The following is a 24,453-nucleotide window of genomic DNA, read 5'->3' as shown; positions in this document are numbered from 1 at the left end:
GGGCCACCTTCTCGTCAGCGAGCAACCAGTGCCAGACTTACAATGTACACAGTGCAAACGTGGCAGTGTGGAAAGAACCATGAAATTATGGGACCTATGTTACTCGCTACCTATGATTTATCCAGAACTGACTTTGGAAAGGGTAGACAGGGAACTTGTAAGAGCACCCAGAGCAGCAGGTCACACCTTGTCTGTGGGCTATTTATTTGCTTTATGTTTGACTGTATGTTCATTAGATACAATACCTTAATTGGCAAAGCAGCACACATGCAAAGCGACTACTTTCCCGTGCACAGTGATTGACTACAGGACACTTGTGCACCAATATTGCACCCTCTGAATTTTATGCGTAATTGTATTATGTTTACTGTTAGGAATATACGTTTTTTTAGTTATAATTAAAAGTACAGGCTGGGCATTAGTGTCTTGATGCATATTATATGTTTCATTGAGTTCTGAATTTCTACCCCAGTCCACCTGCTTGTATAAGCCTTGGTTTGCTCAGCTTTACTACCATGAAATCAAGTGCTCAGAGGGTGCGTTTGGTGCTCTGTTTTGGGCTCAACAGCGGGGCACAGAAACTCTGTTGTAAAATGCTCAGATTATTACAGTCTGATTCCAGTAAACCCTGCCTTCCACAGTACTCCCAAAAGCATTTCCACAGGCTGCATCCACAAATTTGGTTGGAGGAGCCCAGCACCACAAGCGCTGCTGCGTCCTACATTATACATTAGCAGATCACTGAAGACGACATTTCAGTGAAATGCTCCACGTCATTCAGATAACCTTAATTGTGATTGAGTGGGGCTGGTTTGGGAACAGAGTTAATGCCTTACAGGTTAGTGAAGCAGGATCAATTCTCTAAATTGCCAATGCTCCAACACACCAGACTCTATTTTCCTCCTCACGATTTAGAGTTGTGGAAAGCACCAGGTTTACACTGGTGGAGCTGTTGTAGTTGGACTCTTGCTCTAGGCAAAACTGCTGGTTTAGGGATGAGAGCACTTTTGTTTGCAGGTGACTAGGCCAATCTCATGTAAAGCATGGCAGACATGGCCAGAAAAATGTGAATTGGCTTTCACGTAGAAAAATGTGAATTGGCTTCCACGCACAGAGAAAACTCTCTATGCGCAGGCCATATGTTTTTGGTTTAGCAACAACAAACTCCTTCTTGGAAAGTTTGTTTTCTTTTTTTTTTTTTTTTTTTTAAGTTTTCTTCGAGGGCTCTTTAAACATGGTGCCTATTTGGCGAAACAGCGGTGCTATGAAAGGATCCACCTTAGCAACAGCTCTTTTGACAACTTTAAGCTACTCCTGCAGTCAGGTGGGGGTCTCTAAGTAGGCCAGGCAGATATCTGCCATGGTGGTGAAGGCCATAGTCTCTGCTAGTCTGGTGGCTCAGAAGATCATTATTAGGGTCTAAATGACCACTTTGAATTTTGAAGATAGTAGAGGTTGTCATTGGTTATATTTGGGGGTGTTTTGGTAGGGTGACTAGACATCATTTGCTGCACCAAAAACCAGGGTGAAAAGTTTAAATACTTCCTTATTCCTGGCAGACTTACAACCAGTTTAGTGGTGGTAGGGGAACAGAGGATGGGACTGGGGAGCAGGTATGTTATGTGTGAGTGTTTTCAGGTGGGAGAGGTGATGAGTGTTTCCAGAAGGAGGAAAGAATGCAACTGAAATCTGACTAGGAGGCATTTGCAAAAATCAAACCTGCTCATGATCAGGGACTTAGGAGTATGAAAAACTTGATGGGGGTGAGATAAGAGGTCCTTGGGGAACTGCCTCGGGCATCCTTGAAGCTACACTACATAGACATAGCCTACATTGTGTGCCTTGAATAATCATGATTTTCTGGGTTCGTGTTCCAGAGAATATGAATTTAAATCAAGATTTCCTGAAGTTTGTTAGCCCACCCAATATTTAACTGAAACTTGGTTGGCTCAATAATTAAGTTTAAGTTAAATAAAGGGTGGGCTAACAAACTTCAGCAAATCTTGGTTTAATTTCATATACTCTGCCTTAAAAATCTTTTGAATTTGGAAAGACGAGTCTTCGACAAAAATGGCGAACCAACTTCTTTACAGAGAGCTTTTTCAGCAAAGAACCTCAACTCTTTCCTGCCCTTTGCTTGTCTTCCATCAGAAACTGGTGAATTATTAATAGGCAACACAGGGTAATATTTAGGTACACTGACCTTGAATGTCTGCTAACATGCAGATGATCAACGTTATGTTGATGCTATGAAATAAGTTTAAATTATTGTAAGCATACATCAAGTGAGCCTGAGAATGTTTCTGGGAGTGTCCAAACATGAAGGCGATGTTGGGAAAAAATTGCCTTTTTTCATTTTGTTCCTCTTCATATTGGCATATACAGGATCACTATTGGTTTTGTTCGAAAAAGACAAAAGAGGACAGGTGATCTAGAATCACAGGGTGTGTGGTGCCACTTGGGATTAAAACCCATGACTCCAAATCACCAATTTATCCAGCTTATTCAACAAGATGATTTTTGCTCAGTAGAAATTGGCGCAGTCATTGAATCTTGGTTGTAGAGTGAAACCTGTGGATGAATGGGCCCTGGGATTGATTGTGCCAGGTCCCCTGCCTTTGGTCATGCTCCAACAACTACAGTTGACGTAGACTGTTCACTTTTGCCTGTCTACCTGCCGCTGCTCTCATGTGATTTTAATCAGGACTTCTGAGGCTTTCTTGTGCTTCTTCTTATTCCAAGTTCAGCTCTTGTGACTCCATGTCATCTGTTGCCCTCTTGCGCTGCTACCCTGTCATCCAGTGTGTTCATTTTATCATAGATCCTCTCCTTTTACGTCTACCAGCTGACACTTTATTTTTCTAAATCCCTGTTAACCCTCTTCCTGATGTTGCTTCCCATAATGCCCACCACTTTTTTGTGCTTTGGTGCTGTTCCTCAAGCCACATCCCTTTACAGGCAAATATTTCTATTGCTGGAGTTTGGAATGAGGGCCAAGTGGTAAGCAGTATTGCTTTCATCTGTGAGTGCTGATAGTTTGTAATGGTCCACCACACAGTTATGGACACAAGCCAAAGACAAGGACCCAAACAAAGGCAGAAGGGTAATTAAGAGTCATTAATTCCTAATAACATGGGCGGTATGGCCATTGTCACCCATCCTCCATAGCGTCACCTCACAGACTTAGACATGTCCCATCTCTGCACTGTTAGGCAAGCTACTAGTAGACTAATTTGTCTTATCCTATTTGCATGTCCTCGACTTTGTCCTGTGCCATTTAATCAAATAGCCATTAATGTGTTACGATCCAACACCCAGGCTAATGATATGGCATTATAGCCAGCTACAGAGGGATATAATGGTTGTTAAGGGCCGCAATCCTGAATGACAGTTCAGAGCTGCTTGTGAGGGCCAATAACAAGAAAGAGAGGGCTTCTAACAACTATTATAGTCGGAAGCAGAAGGGCTATAATGCTTATAGAATATCCCGCCTACTAAAGGTAGAATGTTGTAAATAAACTGAGAGAAATAGAAAGACAAATACTGGAATGTTGGAGCAAAAGGTCACTGTTCGCAATTATTAACCCTGAGCAGCTTCATTCTTTTCAATGAAGCTTTCAAAATTCTACTGTTCTAATAGGTCTGAACATCCTCCTTCCTAGAAATCTTATGGGTGACCAAGAGGCCAAATGTAAATTGAATGTGCTGAATAGCATTATGATAACACATATGCTGGAGGCAAATCCATTTACATTTGCGTGTTAATGGTAGACAGCACCAGAACCATCCGAATGCATGTGTCAGTTACATGCAATAATATTTTATGAGTCCAGTTTTCTGGCTCTCTCATGCATTGGTTGGGCCTGATGAAGCATAACGTGGCTTGGGTATATCGTCATTTTAGTACGAACTGTGAAAAGGAACATGAGGCGGCTGCAAGGTTTCAATCAAACGTCATTCATCTCATTGCTCTCATTCCATGTACTTTTTGTCCATGTCCTTGTGTCACACCGCCCTCCATTTATGCCCGGGTGGTTTAGTGTGCTGGAATATAGGTAGTGTATACAGGAGGTGGAAGGGGGTATCTCTGGTTTATTACTAGGATAGAGAACATAACCTTCCTGAATTACAACACCTATATTTTTATATGGACAGTGGGTTGCATGAAACAGAGGTGCCCACAAGATAGAAAGGAAGCAGTGGGACCGGCATCATTCAAACAGAGAAATGAGATTAGCAACTGGACACCCAAAGAAGAAAAATAGATAAAAGCAGATGGCATTCTTTAGATTAACTATTCTCACTCACCCGCAGCAACCTGAGAGTGAAGAAATAAGGGGGGGGGGGACACCAGGTGGTGGCAAAGCCATAACCTGCAAATACACACTCAACATCTTAGCCCAGGAAAGCTCCGCTCTCTTAGGGCAAAGGTCAAACAAAACAAGCCAGTAAGGGAGTGTGGAAGGGGAACAAAGGTGAGGATGAGCCCAGAATAGAAAGCAAGAACAGGTAGCGCAGATCCAAAAATATGCACCCAAGCCAGAGTACATGAAGGGCAGAGGACACAAGGCTAAACTCATCACCCTCATAAAAAAGTCCAGATCAGTGCAAAATCACAAAGCACTGAGATACTTTGCAACACACCTGCGTTGAATGATGCTCACATACAGGTCGCGCATCAACAGTACGCCATCAAGCCACTACTTCAGATTGTGGAGCCCTTAACTTTCATTTCACAAGCCGAAAAAAACAAAAAACACCTTGGATGCCTCTGGGAGAAGAACTGGGAATCGATGGGATAGAGTAGCATGAAAGCACGCATTTTCTAACCACACTCAGGGGACACAGAACATGAACCTCCCAAGCAATCTCCAGACCAGGAGCATCCTCAAGAGCTCCATTCTGAACAGAGTCAGGACACTGGGGTTATGAGTGATATCATAGCCAACTTGAGCATTGTTCTTGTCGATTGGATGTCACTCAAAACTCCTTGGTGAAAAATCATCTCCGTAATTAACTTTTACCCATCTATAATTCTTAATATTAAGTATGGCTTCCTTTAAAAAGCCTGTATCGTGAACACCAGATTCGACATTCTAAATTTGTTTTTTCACTGCTTTGACATAGCAAGAGTAGGAAACCAAAATTGTTTTTTTAATGTCATAAAGGAATTCAAGGCTTATCTGACAGGGTTATCTGTAGCCTTTCATTGCAGCGCTGGCTCTAAACAGTTTCTAGAGGGGAGTGGAAGGGATGGTAGGGCACAGAGGGGGATGGGTGGCATCTGGGACTCTGCCCCTGGGTCGCAGTTATAGGCAGGGGCAGATGATTTTGGAGGTCAAACATGACATAAAAATATAGATGGGTAAAATGTAAATGACGGGTGTTTTTCACATTGGAATTCTGAATTGCATCATAGTTAACTTGAGTTTTGCTCTCATTGTTTATTTGATGCCCCTCAGAACACCTTGTTTAAAAACATTCCTGATAGTCACTGTTACCCATCTATAATTTCTGTATAGTGAACAATGCTCTACATTGCTTGAGGTAAGAAAAATTGAATGTCTGCTTTATCTTTTCCTTCCGATCCATTTATTCCTAGATTTATTTTTCTGCAGCCTGAACTTCCTGTTCAATGTTAGCCAGTTCTTGGTTGACCAATTAACACCTATGAGAAGACTGAGATGTATCCTATCAGTCACACAAGCAAAGAGGTGATGTCATGGGATGCATTGGGTTTAGTGAATACCACCTCATTATTATCCTACATATAATCCTAAGAAACATTGTAATTACAAACTAAGCCATAAAAAGACGTTTCTCCATACCTGATATGATCACAATCTATCTGACTGATGGAGTGTACTTGGCTGTTTACCTCATCCTACTCAAACCGCTCCTTTGACTGGGAAACAGATACTAATCCCTGCCGATCAACCATTCACACAGGTAGGGCTCCCCATAATAACGAACTGGAAGGGGTGATTTGCTTGCACCAAACAAAATGACCAATTGGGTGGTATTTTATAAACTTTTAAAATGATATCCTGTGAATTCAATGGAAAAAAACTGGAAAATCATAAAATTCGTTATTTTTCTCTTTGAAGCAAAAATTTTGGACACACTCCTTAGGCACCTTAAAGCTATTTCAACTAACCTTTAGTGAATACAGTAGCAAAAACAGGAGTGTGGAAGTTTATAAAATATCTACTTGTCCATGGGACAGTTTTTTCATAAATCTATTTGTCCTGTGAAAAAATCCACTTGTCCCTTTGTTGCAATGTAGGGTGGCGACAAATAATGGCACAATCTCATTATATAAGAGTTCTGATAATAGCCTCTCTGATTATGCCATGGCTCATACTATTGTAGGGTAAGAATACTAGCAATTCTCGTATTTTGCCACCTTTCAGCCATATCTATATACAGGGGCTGAAGATGGGGGAAAGCAATAGTTCCAGGTTTAGAATGCCTTTTTGAGTCTGTGCAAATTTACTAACTTGCATGTTTTAGGGGTTTTCACCAGCTCTTCTCTAACCTTTTCCCATGCAGAGAATGGTTGGAAATTTATTCCTGACAAGGGCAGAAGTAAAACTTCTTCCAGGGTTGGCAAAAGTGGTTGGAGGGAAAATGAACTTTCAAACATTGAATAGATTTTAGCATGAGCAACTCTACACATTCATATTTACTTGTGCTAAAATGCAGTTGACAAATATTTTCTAGGAGTATGATTTTTCTGGCCTACTTTTGTGAATTCTTGAAAGACATAAATCTGCACTAATGCAAGGGCCATATACCATGGGTGCACTTTTGTGATTTCCTTCAAGAATTAGGACCTTTTGTTTTGTTTTTGTACTATTCTATCTCTATATTTATTGGCTGGTTTCACTGTGAGTGAGAGCATTATGCTCTTTCTTGAGGAGCATATTGGCACATAAAGTAGTTTTGTTCAGTGCCCTGAAATACTGTAACAAGGTGTGCTTTTTGACACAAAAATATTTTTGCTTTTTGCCAGTGTTTGTTACGATTGTGAGGGCCAGGCATCTCCCACAACAATACAGTTTTACAAAAACCATGTCAAAACAAGACACGCATTGACAAAACCACAAGGCTGACTACCATGTCAGACCCATTGGCTTTGCCACTGCTTATTTATTTTTATGTTTCCCGTAGTTTGTTGGAACTGGTTACACTGATTTTTCCAGTATGAATATTTCTGGGGAAATACTAGCATGCATCAACACATTTTACTGGATAATGCTTCAAAGAAATGGCACCTAAATTTCACAGTAATTCTGCACAAAAAAAAATTCCTAGTTGCATTTTTTTGAACATTTCATTTTGAAAGCAAAGATCACCAACTCTGCTTTCAAGCTTATGCAAATATTTGCGTAAAACCAAAAAGCATGCTGGGAGCATGTTGTTAAACGTTGCAAATGTGTGTACACACGTTTATACTGGAACCACTGTCAGTAATCAAGTCCGACCTTCCAACATTTTCTTAGAGTGCTCACCCTAATAATAAAGACTTTGTGTTAATGAACCATTAATACAATTTCGAACAGCATTAACATGTGGGCACAAATATTACCTTAATTGCAGACAAAGCCCTTCCCTGATTCAATATGTGCTACTGCAAACTGCCAGCCTATGGGTTTGTGCTCTAGTGGTTTGGGCCTACTTGTCCCAAGGATAAAATGAACATAAAAACGTGTTGTCCTTGACACCAATATGTACTGGGCGTCGGGCTATAGGAATTCCACACCCCTGAAAAAGAGGCAGAATGGGATCAGATAAACATGGACACATGTAAAGATTCTTATGTAAGTACCCAGGAATGAGCCTACTAGAATCTCAAAATCAGAAAAAAGAGCCAATATTTTTCTTTTGAAAACAATAGCGCCAACTCTGTTGCTTCATTGCTATTGAAATGGTTCCTCCGGCACCTGCATGGGGGTGCTCCACGCACCAACAGCCCCATTAGGGTCAGCTGTCAGCCCATAAGACCTGAGATCTCTTGCAGTGCTGCACTCCGCGCTGGCCCTAAGCGTAGAGCCTGACCAGTGCTTCTGTGCAGTCCCTGCAGAGGGTCTTAACCTTTATCAGTGGGACCCAGCTGCCTCGCACTAAAGCATCTCTCCTCCCCTGCTCGGGGCTTTACGTTTCACTCATATATTTATCAGCTCCCACCATTAATGTGTTCCCTTTGCAGTGAATTCTTAACCCTGATGTTGTGGTAGAGTCCCATCACATCCTTTCATGTTTCAGACATTCCATGCTTTTTCTCTGTCCTCTAGCTCCAAGCATTTCATACTGAATGTTCATGTTTTGTGTATTTTTCGTAATGTTTCTCAACTACTGATGAAGAGAATGTTTTAAATACCGTTGACACAATAGTCTAATTTCTCTTACATTTGTATGGAAGTAAAAAACGGTTTACGTTCCGATCAGGCAAAATAAATAAAAAAAATAAAAACAAAATAAAATTCAGAAAGCCATTTTTTATACAGAGCAGTTTGTCATATAGCACATTCAAATCTAACATATCTTCCATCCCTCCTATTTGATCCACTTACTTAAAATTTGCATTTTTTATATTTTATTTTACATTGCATCTTCTATTCTGTGTGTTGTCTGGGTTTGTGCATTCCTCGGCTTGGCCGATGAAATTAAGATAAGATTTTTGGCCTATTAAATTTATAGGCAGAAGGCTGGGAAACAGCTGCACTGATGCGCGTTAACGTCTCTAATTAGATGCAAAGTCATGCTTATTTCATGGCGGGCATATGCGCTAAACCTTCGTTCAAAGCAGCATTACAGACACACAGTAAATTCCTAATCCTTTAGCCTTTCATACTAATTACTCGGATTGTGAAATCTACTATGCTAATACGCCGCAGGCCAGAGAGGACTGTCAATGAGGGCTCCGCATTGCGCGATTGCGTTTTCATTCCTAGAACAGGCTTCCTTTTTTATTTGATTGCACTACACTTTTTCTGCTGTGCATGCAACCTACTTTTGACTCGGAGAGAGCAATGGGATTTTTGAAGTTTTTTTAAGTAAATGTTAAGAGCATTGTAGAGAGTCAGTGTGGTCTAGACGCTAAATGAACCATTGTAGCACCGCAGTGGAAGATCACTCTAGCGCCTATGCCTCAATTCCCTCTCACAATGAGGGCAGCGGATAAATGAAAGTGTGAAGTTTAACGTAAATACCGTGACATTTCCACCTGTATCACACTGTTTAAAACATACAGCTGGTGATGTAGGCAGCAGAAGGCGGAGCCATAGTTCCCCCCTCTTCCTACTCTACTGAGTGCTGTAGTACGTACGGAACGCTGGGTACATTTGGTTTGCTAACAAGTGAAGCTTGATGACACAGCGCCAGGCTGACATGCTAGGAAAGCCGATCGCAAATACTCTTGCTTGACATTTCTTTATTATTGTTATATCTTTACAAGATCTTTTAGTCCCTAAAATTAACGAAACCGAAACTATGTTTTTGTGCATGCAGAAGTCACGAAAGTGAGTTAAACTTTCTATCCGGGCTTTGAAGAATTTCGAAATATTCCATCATCCAGCGCATTGAGGGTTAATAGTCCTGGTTGTTCAATACTGTTGCAGGACTGGCATTCAATGTCACTTATTTTTTATGCTTTTATTACGTATTTGCCGACATCGCTACAGCAGCAGGTTTGTGGTTCTGCATATTTTAATGTAGATTTTCCTAGTTTATGACGGAAAGTCTTAATTTTATTAAAGACACGGAGGCGAGTATTATGCGTTTCTTCTCTTGCTTTATTTAAACAGCAGCAGTCAAGAAGAACTACAAATCCCATGAGGCTAAAACAGACAGCCAATGGGATTGAAAAAGTAGTATACTAATATGACATCCAATAGGAACTACCCCATACCATTATGACGTCACTTGACTGCAAGCAGCCCTCTTTTCTTGCGAATAGTCAGTCATTGAAAAATAATGGTAATAGAGAACAAAGGATAAACAATGCCATAAGAAAAGCAAAAACGTCGGAACAAAAGTCAAGTATCCTGTAAAGGTAGGGATGTGTCCTAAAATCCGAGGGATACGATTCCAGACTTGAATTGAGTGGTAGATGTACGTGATGCCAGGAAGTCCAATCAGGATGCTGGTTGCGAAGCAGCAGCAGGCGCTGGAAAGAAGGGAGGGAGAGAAAAACCAAGTTAATCCAGAGGCGGGATAATACTCGCCTCCGTGTCTTTAATAAAATTAAGACTTTCCGTCATAAACTAGGAAAATCTACATTTTATGACAAGACCGGAGGCTCCTATTATGCGAGTTTAAAGCATATTAATTACATTGAACGACACATTATCAACAGGCTTACAATAAAAAACTCGAAAGGTATTATCATTAGACCAGTCTGCAGACTTGAGAATATCCTCCAAACGAGAACCTGCCCAGAAGGCCTTGGAAGCCATAGCCCCTCTGGCAGAGTGAGCTCCAAATTTGGAAATATCTATGCCTGCTAAAGACATGATCCATCTAACCCAACGTGCTAAGGTGGCTGATGAAACCGGGTTATGAGGTTTCCTGAAAGAAATAAGAAGTTGGGAAGAGGATGTTCTCAACTCTGCAGTTCTTTGTTCATAAACTTTAAGACATTGGCCTACACATAACTTCGGATGTTGAGGGAAATAAGGGTAGAAAACTGATGATAAGTTGGACTTGGTACGTCGAACAACCGAGAATAACACCCCCGAAGGAGTGAATTGGCGGTTGGAGACGTCCAATGCTTTGACATCCGATAGGCGTTTAATAGAGACTAAACATAATAACATTGTAAGTTTGGCAGATAACATTTTTAGTGATAAAATCGAGTTGTCTGGTAAAGAGTTCAAGTACTTTAGAACAACATTAACATCCCACAAGTTATTGTACTTTGGTAGAGGAGGTTTTGAAAATTTTACTCCCTTTAGTAATCTGCATACCAGCGGGTGTTCGCCGACCGGTTTCCCATTGACGTGTGTATGGTTAGAGGAAATAGCTGATCTGTAAAGGTTGATAGTACGGAAAGCTTTACCTTTGCTGGCTTCTGCGGCCAAAAAATTGACTATAAATATTATATCTGTTGAAAAGGGATTAATGTGCCTTCCCAAACATCAGCCGTTCCATAGAGACCAGGCTGCCTTGTATGCTTTCTTGGTACCAGGGGCCCAGGAATTTGCGATGTATTGAGAAGCTTCTGACGAAATGAAAGGGAAAGTTTGGGAATTGCTGAAATCTTCCAAGCGGATAGAATAAGGAGATTGTCCGAAATGAGGGGGTGAGGACGATGAAGGGGGTCCAGGAGTAAATCTGGGAAAGGCTGGATTAGCAGGGGAAAATCCACTGAAAGTTCCAGTAAGATAGGGTACCATACCTGGGATTGCCAAAACGGAACTATGAGGACAAGAGAGGCCTGTTGACGTCTGGCTTGTGCTAAGACTCTGTTGAGTCTTAGGGGGAAAGGCGTAATTGAGCGCATGAGACCAATCTTGCAAGAAAGCATCTGATGCTAAGGCTAACGGATCTGGGCGCCAGCTGTAAAATCGAGGAAGCTGTGTGTTGAGACGGGATGCAAAAAGGTCTATGGAGAGCGGACCCCATAAGGATTGTATCCTGTGGAAAACTGAAGGATGAAGTTTCCAATCGCTGGAATCTCGAAGATGACGAGAATGCCAGTCTGCCACTGAATTGAGGGCTCCTGGAAGATATTCTGCATGAACCGAAAGATGGTTTGTAAAGCAATATTCCCAAAAACTCTTGGCCAAATCCGCCAGAGGTTTGGACCTTGTACCTCCGAGATGATTTATGTACCTGACCGCGGATATATTGTCCATTCTGAGAAGGATTGCACAATGTACCTTGTTTTTTGCCAGGCTTCTGATTGCAAAGGAGCCGGCAAGCATCTCTAAACAATTGATGTGCAATTTGGACTCCTCGATCGACCATGTACCTCCAGTCGAGATGGGACCACAACGGGCCCCCCCAGCCTAGATGGCTTGCATCGGATTCTAACACAAGATCTGGGGCTGACGGAAAAATACTTTTCCCGTTCCAAGCATCTAAATGGTCTATCCACCACTGAAGCTCTGTGCGAGATTCGAGATCTAAGGGCACGAGGTCGGAATAAGAGAGCCCTTTCCTTAAGTGTTGGATCTTTAGCCTCTGAAGAGATCGGTAATGGAGTGGACCTGGAAATATCGCTTGGATGGAAGAGGAAAGCAGACCTACTATTCGAGCTAAAGTTCTGAGGGAGATGAGAGAAGTGCGAAGAACCTGAAGAATTTCCGACTTTATGGATTTTATTTTCGTTGAAGGAAGAAGAAGAGTAGCGGAAATGGAAATGATCTGGAAACCCAGAAATTCTAGGACTTGGGAGGGAGTTAAAAGAGATTTTTCTCTGTTTATTATGAAACCGAGGTCCTCTAAGAGAGAACAAGTGATCTGCAAGTGGAGTAACAGAGTTTGGGGAGACTGATTCATGATGAGGATATCGTCTAAGTAGATTAGGAGCCTTATACCCTGAGCCCTTAGATGAGCAACTACGGGCTTGAGAAGCTTGGTGAAACACCAAGGGGCAGACAATAGACCGAAGGGTAGAGAGGTAAAGTGATACATTTGATCTAGCCATAGGAATTGCAGAAATTTCCTGGAATCTGGATGAACCGGAACCACTAGGTAGGCATCCTGAAGGTCCAATCTGACCATCCAATCGTATTGGAGAAGTATATCTCTGAGATGAAGAATTGTCTCCATTTTGAAATGTCGGTACACCACAAAGCGATTGAAATGCTTTAAGTTGATGACCGGATGCATCTTCTTGTTTTTCTTTTGAACTAGAAAAATTGGGCTGGTAAATCCCAAGGGATGAGGGTGTGTTATTGAAATCGCTCGTTTTTGTAAGAGAGAGCTGACCTCGGCAGATATCAACTCGTTTATTTCTGCTGAGAAATGGGGAAGCGGGGGAAAAAATGTTTGCACCGGAGTAGAGTAAAGCTCTATGCTGTAACCCTGTACCGTGTTTAGAACCCACACATCTGCTGTAATTGTTAACCAATTTGAAAGAAAATGGAAAATACGACCTCCTGTTGGAAGGAGAGCAACTTGAGGGCTTACCTGTAGGGTTGGAGGCTCTAGTATGTCTGAAGGACCTGGCACGATAACCTCTGCCACGTTGGGGGTAAAATTGAGGTCTGAAGTCTTGTTGGTAGGAGTTATAGTACGCTCTGGAGCCTTGATTGGAGAAACCACGGCCGGTAAAGCGGCCCCTGCCTCTACCGGCCCTGGCAAAAACCCGTTGGTTAAACATCTTCCTCATGGATTGTTGGGCTTTGTCCAGTGAGGTAAAAGTGGCCACATATTTGCCGAGGTCCTTTATGAAGGAATCCCCGAACAGTTGTCCCTCAGTGTGGATCTGAGGATGTACAGTCGCTAAATTAATTAATTTAGGGTCCAGTTTGATCAGGAGGCCTTTGCGTCTTTCGTGAATGAAAGCGGAATTAGCATTCCCGAAAAGGCAAAGACAGCGTTGAACCCACAGGGAAAGCTCTTCTGGGTCTAAAAAGGTACCCTCCAGTCTGGCCGTCTCCACCATGTCAAAGATTCTTGTTAAAGGGCCAATTATATCGAGGAGTTTGTCCTGGCAGGACGACCACGCTTTGTCTACCCCTTTGCGAGGGTCCTTGCCTTGCTTAGTAAAAAAGGTTAACATCTGCTGGTCAATGGCAGGGGTAGCTGTTGCCTTGTGTGGAAGCACAGGACGTGGACATTCTGATTTCAGCTTAGCTCTAGTTTGTTGATCAAGGGGAGTGAATAACTTTTGAGCCACATAATCCCCAACATGTTCAGCTGGAAACCATTCTGTAGAGTTGGGACGTAAAATGTGGGAAGGATCGAACATAGGTAAGCCTTCTGCATCCAAGAGGGGGTAACCGATGAAACTTTTGATTTCTTTGGAGGGGGGGGGTAAAAAGAATCATCATGGTCTTTGTCAGAAGCGTAGTAGTCTGAATCAGCGTCTGGCATGTCCTCATCGGTATCTGGAGCAGAGGCCGTGGGAATAGAAGGGGGTATATTATGTTGTTTGGATTTCCTCTTAAAGGAGGGTCTGGAAGCCATATTATTATTCTCCTTGGCAGGAGCCGTGGGAGGAACCGCGTCCTCTGACATGTGTGAGTCAAACTCACTCTCCTTTTGAGTCAAACCTGAGGGGTTGACAGGCAGGCGTTGACTGCATTCCCCCGCAGTCTGGGCCGAAGATTTAGACAATAAGTTAGCAAAATTTGATTCCACATTTTTTGATAGTTTTTGAATGGATGACTGCATTGCCTGCTTAACAGAAGTTTTAATAAAATTACGCAGATCATTCCTTATTTCCTCAACAGTGGCAACACTGTGTTCCATTGGTGAGGAATTGGGTTCCATTATAAAGGAAAAATAGTGTTAAACTGTAAGGAAAAAGCTCTATGAAAAAAAAAAAAATAGACAGGAATATGTGTAAATAGTCAGGAAAGGGTTAAAACCCAGGCAACCGGGGGTTAAAAGAACAAGCAAACCGGCTTGGAACAGCAAAACTCCTCCTCCTGAGGGCGGGCCGAGGAACGAGTTGCACGGAGTTAGCGGAAACTGTGAGTGAAGCTGTATGCGCCGGAGAAATCAGTCAGGTAAGAGCGGCAAAATAGGAGTATTCCTCGCGTCTGGGACAAATCCCGAGTAACGGTTATTTCCCAGACGCGAGGGAGACTCCCTTAGAATGTCGCGCGCGAGGCGCGCAGCGAAATGGTTGTGCTTCGCGGCCCGGGAGCAACCGAAGTTGCACCCGGAGCCGGGAAGGAGACGCGAGCGCTCAATAACGTGCTGTCATCAATGCAGCAACATGCCGTCAACAAAGTATAATATCAGAACAGTAAAGCATCAAGAAATGTAAATAAACATGTAACCAATAAAGAAAGGTTATGAGAGAAATATTTTTTCGAACTTATCTTGACTGCAGCAGCAAGAAAAGAGGGCTGCTTGCAGTCAAGTGACGTCATAATGGTATGGGGTAGTTCCTATTGGATGTCATATTAGTATACTACTTTTTCAATCCCAATGGCTGTCTGTTTTAGCCTCATGGGATTTGTAGTTCTTCTTGACTGCTGCTGTTTAAATAAAGCAAGAGAAGAAACGCATAATAGGAGCCTCCGGTCTTGTCATAAAATTGAGTTATTTCCATACCACATTATTTCCAGAGATTGTTTCAACGAGGCGCGTTAAAGGTATTCTACAGGTAGCTCTGTAGCTTTGCCGCTGTGTCATCAAGGACTGTTGGAGCAGGGGTGGGTTGTACGTGTGTCTGTTTATGTATAGTTAATGAAATGTTTCATCCTCTTTGTGGTATGAAGCCTCGTCTGCCTGTAGAGCAGCAGCAGCAGCAAACATGCTCCCATTAATAAAAAATGCTTCTCTTAGAAGACTTAATTAGCATTTTTCATAATATTAAACAGATATTGCCAATTTCAATAAAAGCAACATCAACATGTTTTAGTAAGAGACCTATTATGGAAGATCTCTGTCAATATAAGTATGCAGTCCCAAAGCGGGGAGGAAGAGAACGAAAGCTTTATATCAAAGCTCTATTAGCATCTTCCTGGTGCTTCAGTTGACAGAATGTCGTTTTAGAAAGCTTTCCCAAGTGAATTAATCAATGCAGTTTTTCAGTTTGTGCAACAAATTTCCCATTAAGGTCAAATAAAGCTTTACTTGTAAACAGCCCAATTCATTCTTTCTTGGAATTATTATTTTAATTTCTCGGAATTTGTTTTTCATAGTCACCCATTCTTTCACAATCAATATTATCAAATTAAGCAGAAAGAATATCCTTAATAGGAGAAACCTCTACAGCATTATCTCCCCCATGGCTGGATTTTGGGCTGATACGTGAATAAAGTAATGATGTCATTGGAAAGCAGCTTTAATAGTCACTGTTTCATTGCCTGGTGGACCTGGTTTTCAAAGTCACTATAAAAGACACCACCTGAAACTTCTTACAAAGGGCTCTTTTATTGGCCAAACAGAGATTAGTGCTCATTTCGGATGAGATCAAACTTTCCATTTGTTTTGCTGTCAGACAGAGATTTAATCAATATGTCCATCCTCAAAGACGAAGTACAATCAAATGTTTCAGCGGATGGCATGAGGACATTGGTAATTTGTGGTATAGTTGTCTAGATTCTTTTAGAACAATCCATACAATTTCTGATGTTGCTTCTAGATCGGGAAGACATGTTGTCCAGTTCCATAATTGCAGTTCCGTGTGCTACAGACTATTGAATAAAAACATTGTATTGCTGATTGTTGGTCTCCTGAGACTTTATATTTAACCGTTATTTTGTTCAGCTGCATTCCGATGAGACAAACTAAAAAAAATATTATCACCTTATTTTGCACCTTTATTTCACATTTACCAATAATTTTGATTCTGGCAATCACATTTTTCTCGAAATGATCTTCCTAAGGTGCACAAGAACAAAGAAGAAAGTTGCTTTTTCTAGTCTACTCTGAACCACCTCAATTCAGTTATTTTCCTCCAAACGTTTACTTCTAATTTGTAGGTTCCTCTGGATATCCTCTTATTCACAGTCATATCTATGAAGGTTTTGTGCAGCAGGTGGGATAAACTAGTAACGTATGTGAAAACAGAAATGAAAATAAAGTTTCACTCTGACAAGTTGACATCAGACACAAATGAATTGTCCATCTTTTAGCGTAGCACTTCTTACTTTAACAGGGAACAGCCAAAGTGTGTCTACAAGTCCTCCAGAGAGGATTGTTTGAGCTGATGAATTTATAGTCCAATCTCTTGCCTTTAGACTGTTCTGCCTCAGATGGACACTGGAGACATAATCACTGCTGATGGCCTTGTGCCTTATAGAAGGATGTCATGTGCCCTGTTCCTCTGTTTCAATACACTGAATATAGTATAACTATCAGCCAAACAATTTTTCCATTTAAACCCCATTTTCCCCCTAACTCTTCAGGTTGCCTGTCCTTATTACTCAGTGTAATCCGTGCTACTGAGCATCCTGGTTCTATGCCTTTGCAAGGCTGGCCTCAAAGGACTCAATACCTCTTTCCTTCAAAAACAAAATGTCATAAAATATCTGCAGTCTTTGTCAGCACATTGTTATGAGCCCCAAAATCCTGACTCACCTTTCTGCAGTCATTAGGTTTCCTTTGGCATTTTTAAATACTTCCAGATTATACTAAGTCATAAAGTCTGTTTTATTATTTGTTTTGGTGGGTAGTAAAGCACAGCATGCCACCATGTAGCAGTGTCGTAGTCTTAGGCGTAGGAAGATGTGCTTGAAAAAATCATAACATATCCATCTTAGTGAACTGCAGATAATCAGTCAGTAATCATGTTGAATGTTGGAAGCTGCCTGCGGGAGCTAGCTCTCTCTATATATATATATATATATATATATATATATATATATATATATATATATATCATGAAGTGGACGAACTACTGAGTTCCCGCATTTTGCCTGAGATGATAGTGGCACAATATCTGCCAGAAGGCAGCAGGAGTAAGGGCCGGATTTACAAACCCAGACATGCACACCTGAGAGCAGGAGTCTCTCTCTATCAGATGTTTGAGTTCAGGTTCCATACCTGCAGGTCCTGAACCACCACGTGGAAGACCAAGTTGGAAGCACAAGTGCTGTGCAGCGCGTTTGAGCACGGCCCTCTATGAATGATAAAGCAGCACCTCTGCGTTTGCTTCTGCGTTCATGGGCGAAGGGGATGGGGACGGGGAGGCAGAAGCCCTTTCAGATCAGCCCACCATCAGCCTTCTACGAATGTGAATGAATGAAGAAGTACCTAGAAAGCGTATGTTCACCAGGTAGGTGCTATGATGCTAGGATATTCGCAATGATCAAGCCAGGAAGAAAGTGCTAGAAATGAACAAAATAGGAACAGTCGAGCCCAAACTGCTGGGCTATTTAGTAGGCAGCGAGAGACTATTTTTACATTGTGTTCTATTTGTGGGTGACACAGTTAGAGGTGAATACCAAATAAAGGATCTGCCGACATGTCTTCCCATGCTGAGAGCCTAGACACCTCTTTCTGTGAACTGCTTACATGTTAGTGGTGTTTGGGAGTTGTGACCCCCCCCATACAATATCAGCTCTTTATCTGCATGATACTGTCTTAATAAGTAATTTTGCCTGCTTTACAAACAGAAAACATAATATAGCGTTGCTTCTAATAAATTATGTTGTTTATCAATAGCATACTTTCATTCTACCTGAAAAAAGAAGTGCCCTCCTGCAACTCTTTGTTTGCCCCACAATTTTCCTGGTAATTGTGAACACTAATATTCTCGGATTTCATCTGCTGATGGACACATAGCTCCATAGAAGTCAGTAGCACCCAGCCTGCATCATTTGCAGACTCCCTGCACCCTGTCCCGCCTTCAGAACCCTAGATGTTTTGCAATCTCATTACCTTCATGTTGAACTCAGGTTAAAGTGAGAAACTGGCTCATATGATGTATATTGTTGGGTCTTTTCGAACCTGTGGCAATGTTGCACATGTGTGGAATGTTGAAAAGAGCCTACGGCCAGGCCATCGTTTTTGATGTGTTTGATTGTTAATGGATTCAATCCTAAAGCTGGAATATGCTTTTGAGCTCATGTGTGGTGGTAGGTCTGCCAACAGCATGTTTGCGATTATGTATCTGACTGTGATGTTAAAAGGGAAAATTGAACATAACTTTCGAATTGTTAAATATGTTCAGAGCCGTCAGGTGGCCCATGTGTTGTGCATCACCTTCTGTCAGTTCTGCTATTTTAGCCAACAACACAACGGACTTTGGGTCTTGTACTTACACCTCCAACATTGATAACGTGGCCTCAAAAATTACGGCTTGCCAAAATTATGTATAATGAAGTGACAAAGTTAAATGTAAGAAACTTTAGTTGTTCTCATAATGTCCTTGACACCCATTATAAAGTGTTTGTAAATGTTGGCTCTTTTATTTATATTTTATTTTCTATTTCACAAATCAGATTACCTGTAAGAAAAAAATAAGACTGAAAATTGTGTTATGTTTGCTTGATACGTTTTACAGTGCATATATGTATTCTGCTAAATTGAAAAGCTCTACTACAAATCAATTGTTTATACTTAGAGTGTGTGACCTGAAGCCTCAGTAACATTCTTTAACTTGCTATAGTACTCATAATTCAAGAGAATAAATGTGATAAAGTATTTTCTCATTTTGGGGTGTCCTGGGTAAATTATTTTACGTGAATGGTGGCACTGCATTAAAATGTTTGGATACCATTATACTAGGACCGCATATAGAGCATGGAGACCAGCTAAAGTGTGGTGACAGTGTGCCAGCACTGGGGTAAAGGGAAAATGTATGGTTAATCTTTGGGCAACCAACCCGGTGCTATTTAACTCGTTCAGTATTTTTCCCCTGCTGATGTTTGTGTTCTTCTTTTCCGGAGACTGACAACATTTTATTTGTCCGCACTCACAAGTCGTGAAGGGCACTTGCAGATTTTTGATTGACGTAAAATAAATGCTAATATGATTTAAAATGCTGACTCTTTAAGCTCGGCCATGAAGGCTAATAATCTTCCTTTGAACTCTTTGAGCACAGTAATCCTTTTTTCATAATTTACGAAAACAGTTTTTAAGGAGTGAGATGATAGTTAATTTATATTCCGTTGTATGAATTGCGTTATTACTCTCCTTTTGTGGATCGCTGGGGCCTGATACATAAACAATCTTGTTGGGTAGGATTTGTGATGGGCGCCATGGTCTTATTAATGTTTTGTATTGTTTTCCGCTCATTTCCTTTTCTTTGTTTTTGTCTGTCACACACATGTACCTTGGCATACCTTGTCCAACGTCCACCCTCATCTTAACATCTGTTCCTGCCTCTCTTCCGCGTTTTCCTGCCATCCAACAGATTTACCCATTTGGAGGTTCGCTTCAGCATTCTTTATAATTTAGGGCCCGGCCCTTCAAATCCTAAACCATCCAACAGAGGGGTCGCCAAGTAGCACCAGAACACATATGTACAGTTAGCTAAGGGTATTTTTTCTTCGAATTTGATGAAAATGGCTGAAAAGACAGGAATTAACTCCCCAAACCATGAAAGCAAAGGATGCAGGAACAGTGAAAATTATTATATGAAGCATTGACCTGTTAGACCTTCTAAAGAGCTGGTCCTTTCATAATTATCATCTTAATGTAGACTTTTTTTCATGTGGTTTTATTATAATGCTGTGCTTAAAAATTAACAGTGTTGAACAGGAAATGTCACCTTTAATAATAGATTCGTGTACCCGCTAACAAAGCTATTTCTTTGGTCTCAAATATCACATGGTGTAATACCCCATGAGGGCTTAAAACGTTTTAGCCAATTGCACAAAAGTGGTTATTGCCTGTAAGTAATGTATATCTCGACTGGCCACAATGTGTGCACAAGATGGTGTGGGAAAATAGCTCCGGCACTGCAATGTCAAAGGAATGGTCCACTTCATAGCCCATCAGAGGCCGACATACCTCAGCATAGATTGTGAGTGGCCTTTATTTTATGCAAAGCACTCGTAGGCTCTGTACATGCTATATAGCATAACAAATAAATAAAGCTGGAGCATAATATTTGCTATTGTGTTCTCCCCAGAGGCCTTCAGAAACTGAAACAAAAATATTGACTCGTGCTCCTTTGAAACTCAAGTGAAGAATAGAAAAATGGGGAGGAAAAAAACGTATTTCATTCTTAAAATGGTGCAAAAAAGTGAGGGTACTAAATGAGGTGCCTTTAGGGGGTTAAAAATAATGCATAATTGCGTCTAAAATGTTAAACGACTGTGCAATATCAGGAGTAACAATAGGGAAAGTGAAATATTGATTCAATGCGCAAAAAAACAATTAGTTCCGATGCAAATCAAGGCAGCGTGTTTTTTCTTCATCTGTGCATTGAGTTGTTCACGCTCCTGATAATGCATGATGGCCTGGCTCCACACCCCTTTCCTTCAGGAGTGCCAGAGAAACCAGGCAGGAGGGTGCTTGAATGGCTGGAGTGTTTAGGGTGCAGCAGCCAGCTGGCGGGAAGGGTGGTATCCAGGCCAGTGGTAAGGGGCCTAGTAACCTTTTTCAAGTTTCACAAGAACCCAGTTGCAGGTTGCACTCCAGTCACTCTTGCACATACACAACCACTTTTTCTCCAGTACGCTGGCACTTTCTGTCCACTCCGCACTCACCAAAACTCCTCTACTGAAATGTTCTACCAGCTCTCGCTTTCCTCTCTGGGAATGTGGGTGAATGCCTACCACTAGGCCAGTGTGTTGTATGCATCGCTCCATAGTTCACCGGGTGCAAGCAATCCCTGCTTATGATTTTCTGAATGCATGCACAGTGGTCACAGGCCACATGGTTGACGATTTGTAGTGTGCATGCATCGCGATCTACATGCTATCCTCGTTAGAATGCGAGTGACTGGCTTGTGAACGGGTAGCATGCTGTGGCCCGCCAAGCTTCCACTTAAGTAACGTCAATACTTTTCCTTTGACAGAGGAATTCAAGGGCTCAACCATAATTGAACTGATGAAGAAAGAAGGCACCACCCTAGGGCTCACGGTGTCAGGTGGAATTGACAAGGATGGAAAGCCGAGAGTCTCTAACCTTCGACAAGGAGGGATCGCTGCTAGGTAACCTCATTTTAAGCCATCTACCACTCACATCATGTACAAACAGGCTAAAAAATAAGTAATTCAGACACAAAATAGGAGGGGGAATTGCATTTATCCTGGCCAGTGTTGCACAACTATTGATTCCGGACGGGTAGTCCACGCACAACCAACAACACATCATAAAGCATATTTATAGCCACTGCCTTCTAAAAACTAATAACGTTTTTGAATTATGAGTAATTTTGAGGTGCTAGACTAGAGAATAAGGCAATAATACTTAGACAACTTTATAAAACACAGTAACCATGCACAACTGCACTTAAAGTTGAATCAGTTATGTCTTACAGGCTATTGACAGCCTGAGATAGTTAAAATTTACATTTTAATATGATCTCACCCTCAGTTTGAATGTTTTTGCTTTATGTTCTTCCTAACGATGAATAAACGGCTAAGGTTTCCCTAAGGAAAATGGGAGAGAATAGACTTGGGACCATATTGCCCTGACAGTTTATATAAAGTGTCTGTCTCTGAAATCGCTAAATGTCCTCTGTGATGTCAGGTCTACCAGGAAATTAAACAATAATAAAAAATAATGTGGGGTAGGTAGAGCAGGCTTCTGATTGCCCTAGAACACGAGTAATCACTGAACTTTAAAAAGTAGAAAAATAATTTGTAAAATGATGAATCACTACAAGAAATATGCCTCTCCTCCTGATTCCTCTCTACATCTTGCTGTCTTTAACGTCCTGAAGATCTACATCATTCAAATAGGCAAATTTGTTGAACGCCTAAATACTTTTGTTGTGTTCCATTCCTTAATATGTAAATCCAGACCTTATGTTTACTGTGCCCATCGTTTTCCCTGTTTCACTAGTGTGGCCCAACTCACAGTACATCATTGCCATTATGGATCTCAGCAGGCATCCAACATGTTGTATTCCTGATATACGCGTCTTTGTACTATTACCATCTCCTCTACCTCGTAACTGAATTAACTCTTCATCTTAACTCTTGCTTTTACCAAGGTTAACATCACTGCATTAATGTTTACTTAATGAGGCAATTTTTGAGTAAGTAATGAGTGTGCTTAATTTGAGTAAGCAATGTGTTCCGTATCGCTAGTGGATAGTGTAATCATCCCTGCATGTAGGTCCATCTACTGATACGTTTACAACTTTTTCATTCTGTGTTCTTTGTTTTAAACTTTTACAGTATGAACGATATAGATCCCAAGCATGTCAGGGATCCGAGTGGAAAACATGTCAGTAGATGTTAGTGGTCTCCGACTTCAGTCACCTAGCATTAATATCATTTTAAATACACAAACGCTAAGTATGCTTAAGGTATTTTCAAGAGGGAGGCTGTGGCTCTTTCACTCACCTACTTCTCCTTGCTTCGATGTGTAGAGACTTCGTCGTGAGAGAATGTCTGCCATTCAGTGTCTAGATTTGGCTAGCACAGTTGTTAGATGAGCTAGGGTTGTCCAACTCCTGGTGTGTGGCACACATGCTGGACGAAAGAGTATTCTTACCCGAAAAGGTACTGCGATATAAATACTAACGGTGCTGGCAGCTACTGTACTCCGCGCGGGAGTATTCCACTCCATGAATATATACTTTGAGATCTGTTTATTTTCTGTGATATATAGATTGGTGTCTTCTTAAATTCTCTGTAGTTGTCAAATAACCTCAAAATGTGAATGAAATTAGTGGCTAGTTGGTACAGCTGTACTCATTTTGCCTTTATTTTAGATATGTTTGCTGCTTTAGTGCTTCTACAAAGCCACAGCATTTTTCTTGACTCGCTGTCTCAATTTGCCACCATTTTATTTTACTGTTCCAACCTCCTCATTGCGTCCAGTTCTTACTGGCTTGAAAATTCAGTTTTGTCCCGTATTTCTGGTGTGGCTATGTCGTGCCTGTGTTGACAGAAATTTTCACTTCAGGGTTTATACCCAAAGTGCGCCTGCTGAGTTACACACTGTGCAGGAATAAAGCTACACCGTTTCTCTAGTGTGTCATCCATTAGGTGATGGGAGCAAGAGTGATGGTGCATGTTCCACAGTACAGTCTGGTCTGTAAAAGATGCCGGTTGCAGTGGTGCATGTGCCACAGTCCAGTCTGGCCTGTAAAAGATGCCGGTTGCAGTGGTGCATGTGCCACAGTACAGTCTGGTCTGTAAAAGATGCTGGGTGCAGTGGTGCATGTGCCACAGTACAGTCTGATCTGTAAAAGGTGCTGGTTGCAGTGGTGCATGTGCCACAGTACAGTCTGGCTTGTAAAAGGTGCTGGTTGCAGTGGTGCATGTGCCACAGTACAGTCTTGGTTGTAAAAGGTGCTGGTTGCAGTGGTGCATGTGCCACAGTACAGTCTGGTCTGTAAAAGATGCCGGTTGCAGTGGCGCATGTGCCACAGTACAGTCTGGCCTGTAAAAGGTGCCGGTTGCAGTGGTGCATGTGCCACAGTACAGTCTGGCCTGTAAAAGGTGCCGGTTGCAGTGGTGCATGTGCCACAGTACAGTCTGGCCTGTAAAAGATGCCGGTTGCAGTGGTGCATGTGCCACAGTACAGTCTGGTCTGTAAAAGATGCCGGTTGCAGTGGTGCATGTGCCACAGTACAGTCTGGTCTGTAAAAGATGCCGGTTGCAGTGGTGCATGTGCCACAGTACAGTCTGGCCTGTAAAAGATGCTGGGTGCAGTGGGGCTTGTGCCACAGTACAGTCTGGCCTGTAA

General features: G+C 41.7%; 1 protein-coding gene across 21 annotated transcripts in view; it reads left to right on the top strand.

Moving 5' to 3' along the window:
- The window catches only part of GRIP1 (glutamate receptor interacting protein 1), a 1,044,357-nt gene that overhangs the window by 717,735 nt on the left and 302,169 nt on the right, over positions 1–24,453 (top strand). For 13 of the 21 annotated variants that reach the window (XM_069229162.1, XM_069229153.1, XM_069229151.1 and 10 more), the window contains exon 3: positions 21,605–21,740. The exons of the other annotated variants lie outside the window; for them this stretch is intronic. In XM_069229162.1, coding sequence (XP_069085263.1) covers positions 21,605–21,740 — 136 coding nt within the window. The remainder of the gene's footprint in view (positions 1–21,604; positions 21,741–24,453) is intronic. 21 annotated transcript variants of the gene reach the window in all.

The sequence above is a fragment of the Pleurodeles waltl genome, chromosome 4_1 (genome assembly GCF_031143425.1).
Source record: "Pleurodeles waltl isolate 20211129_DDA chromosome 4_1, aPleWal1.hap1.20221129, whole genome shotgun sequence".
Lineage (NCBI taxonomy): Eukaryota > Metazoa > Chordata > Amphibia > Caudata > Salamandridae > Pleurodeles > Pleurodeles waltl.
The sequence above is the reverse complement of the archived record's forward strand: the minus strand, read 5'-3'. Positions and strand labels throughout refer to the sequence as shown.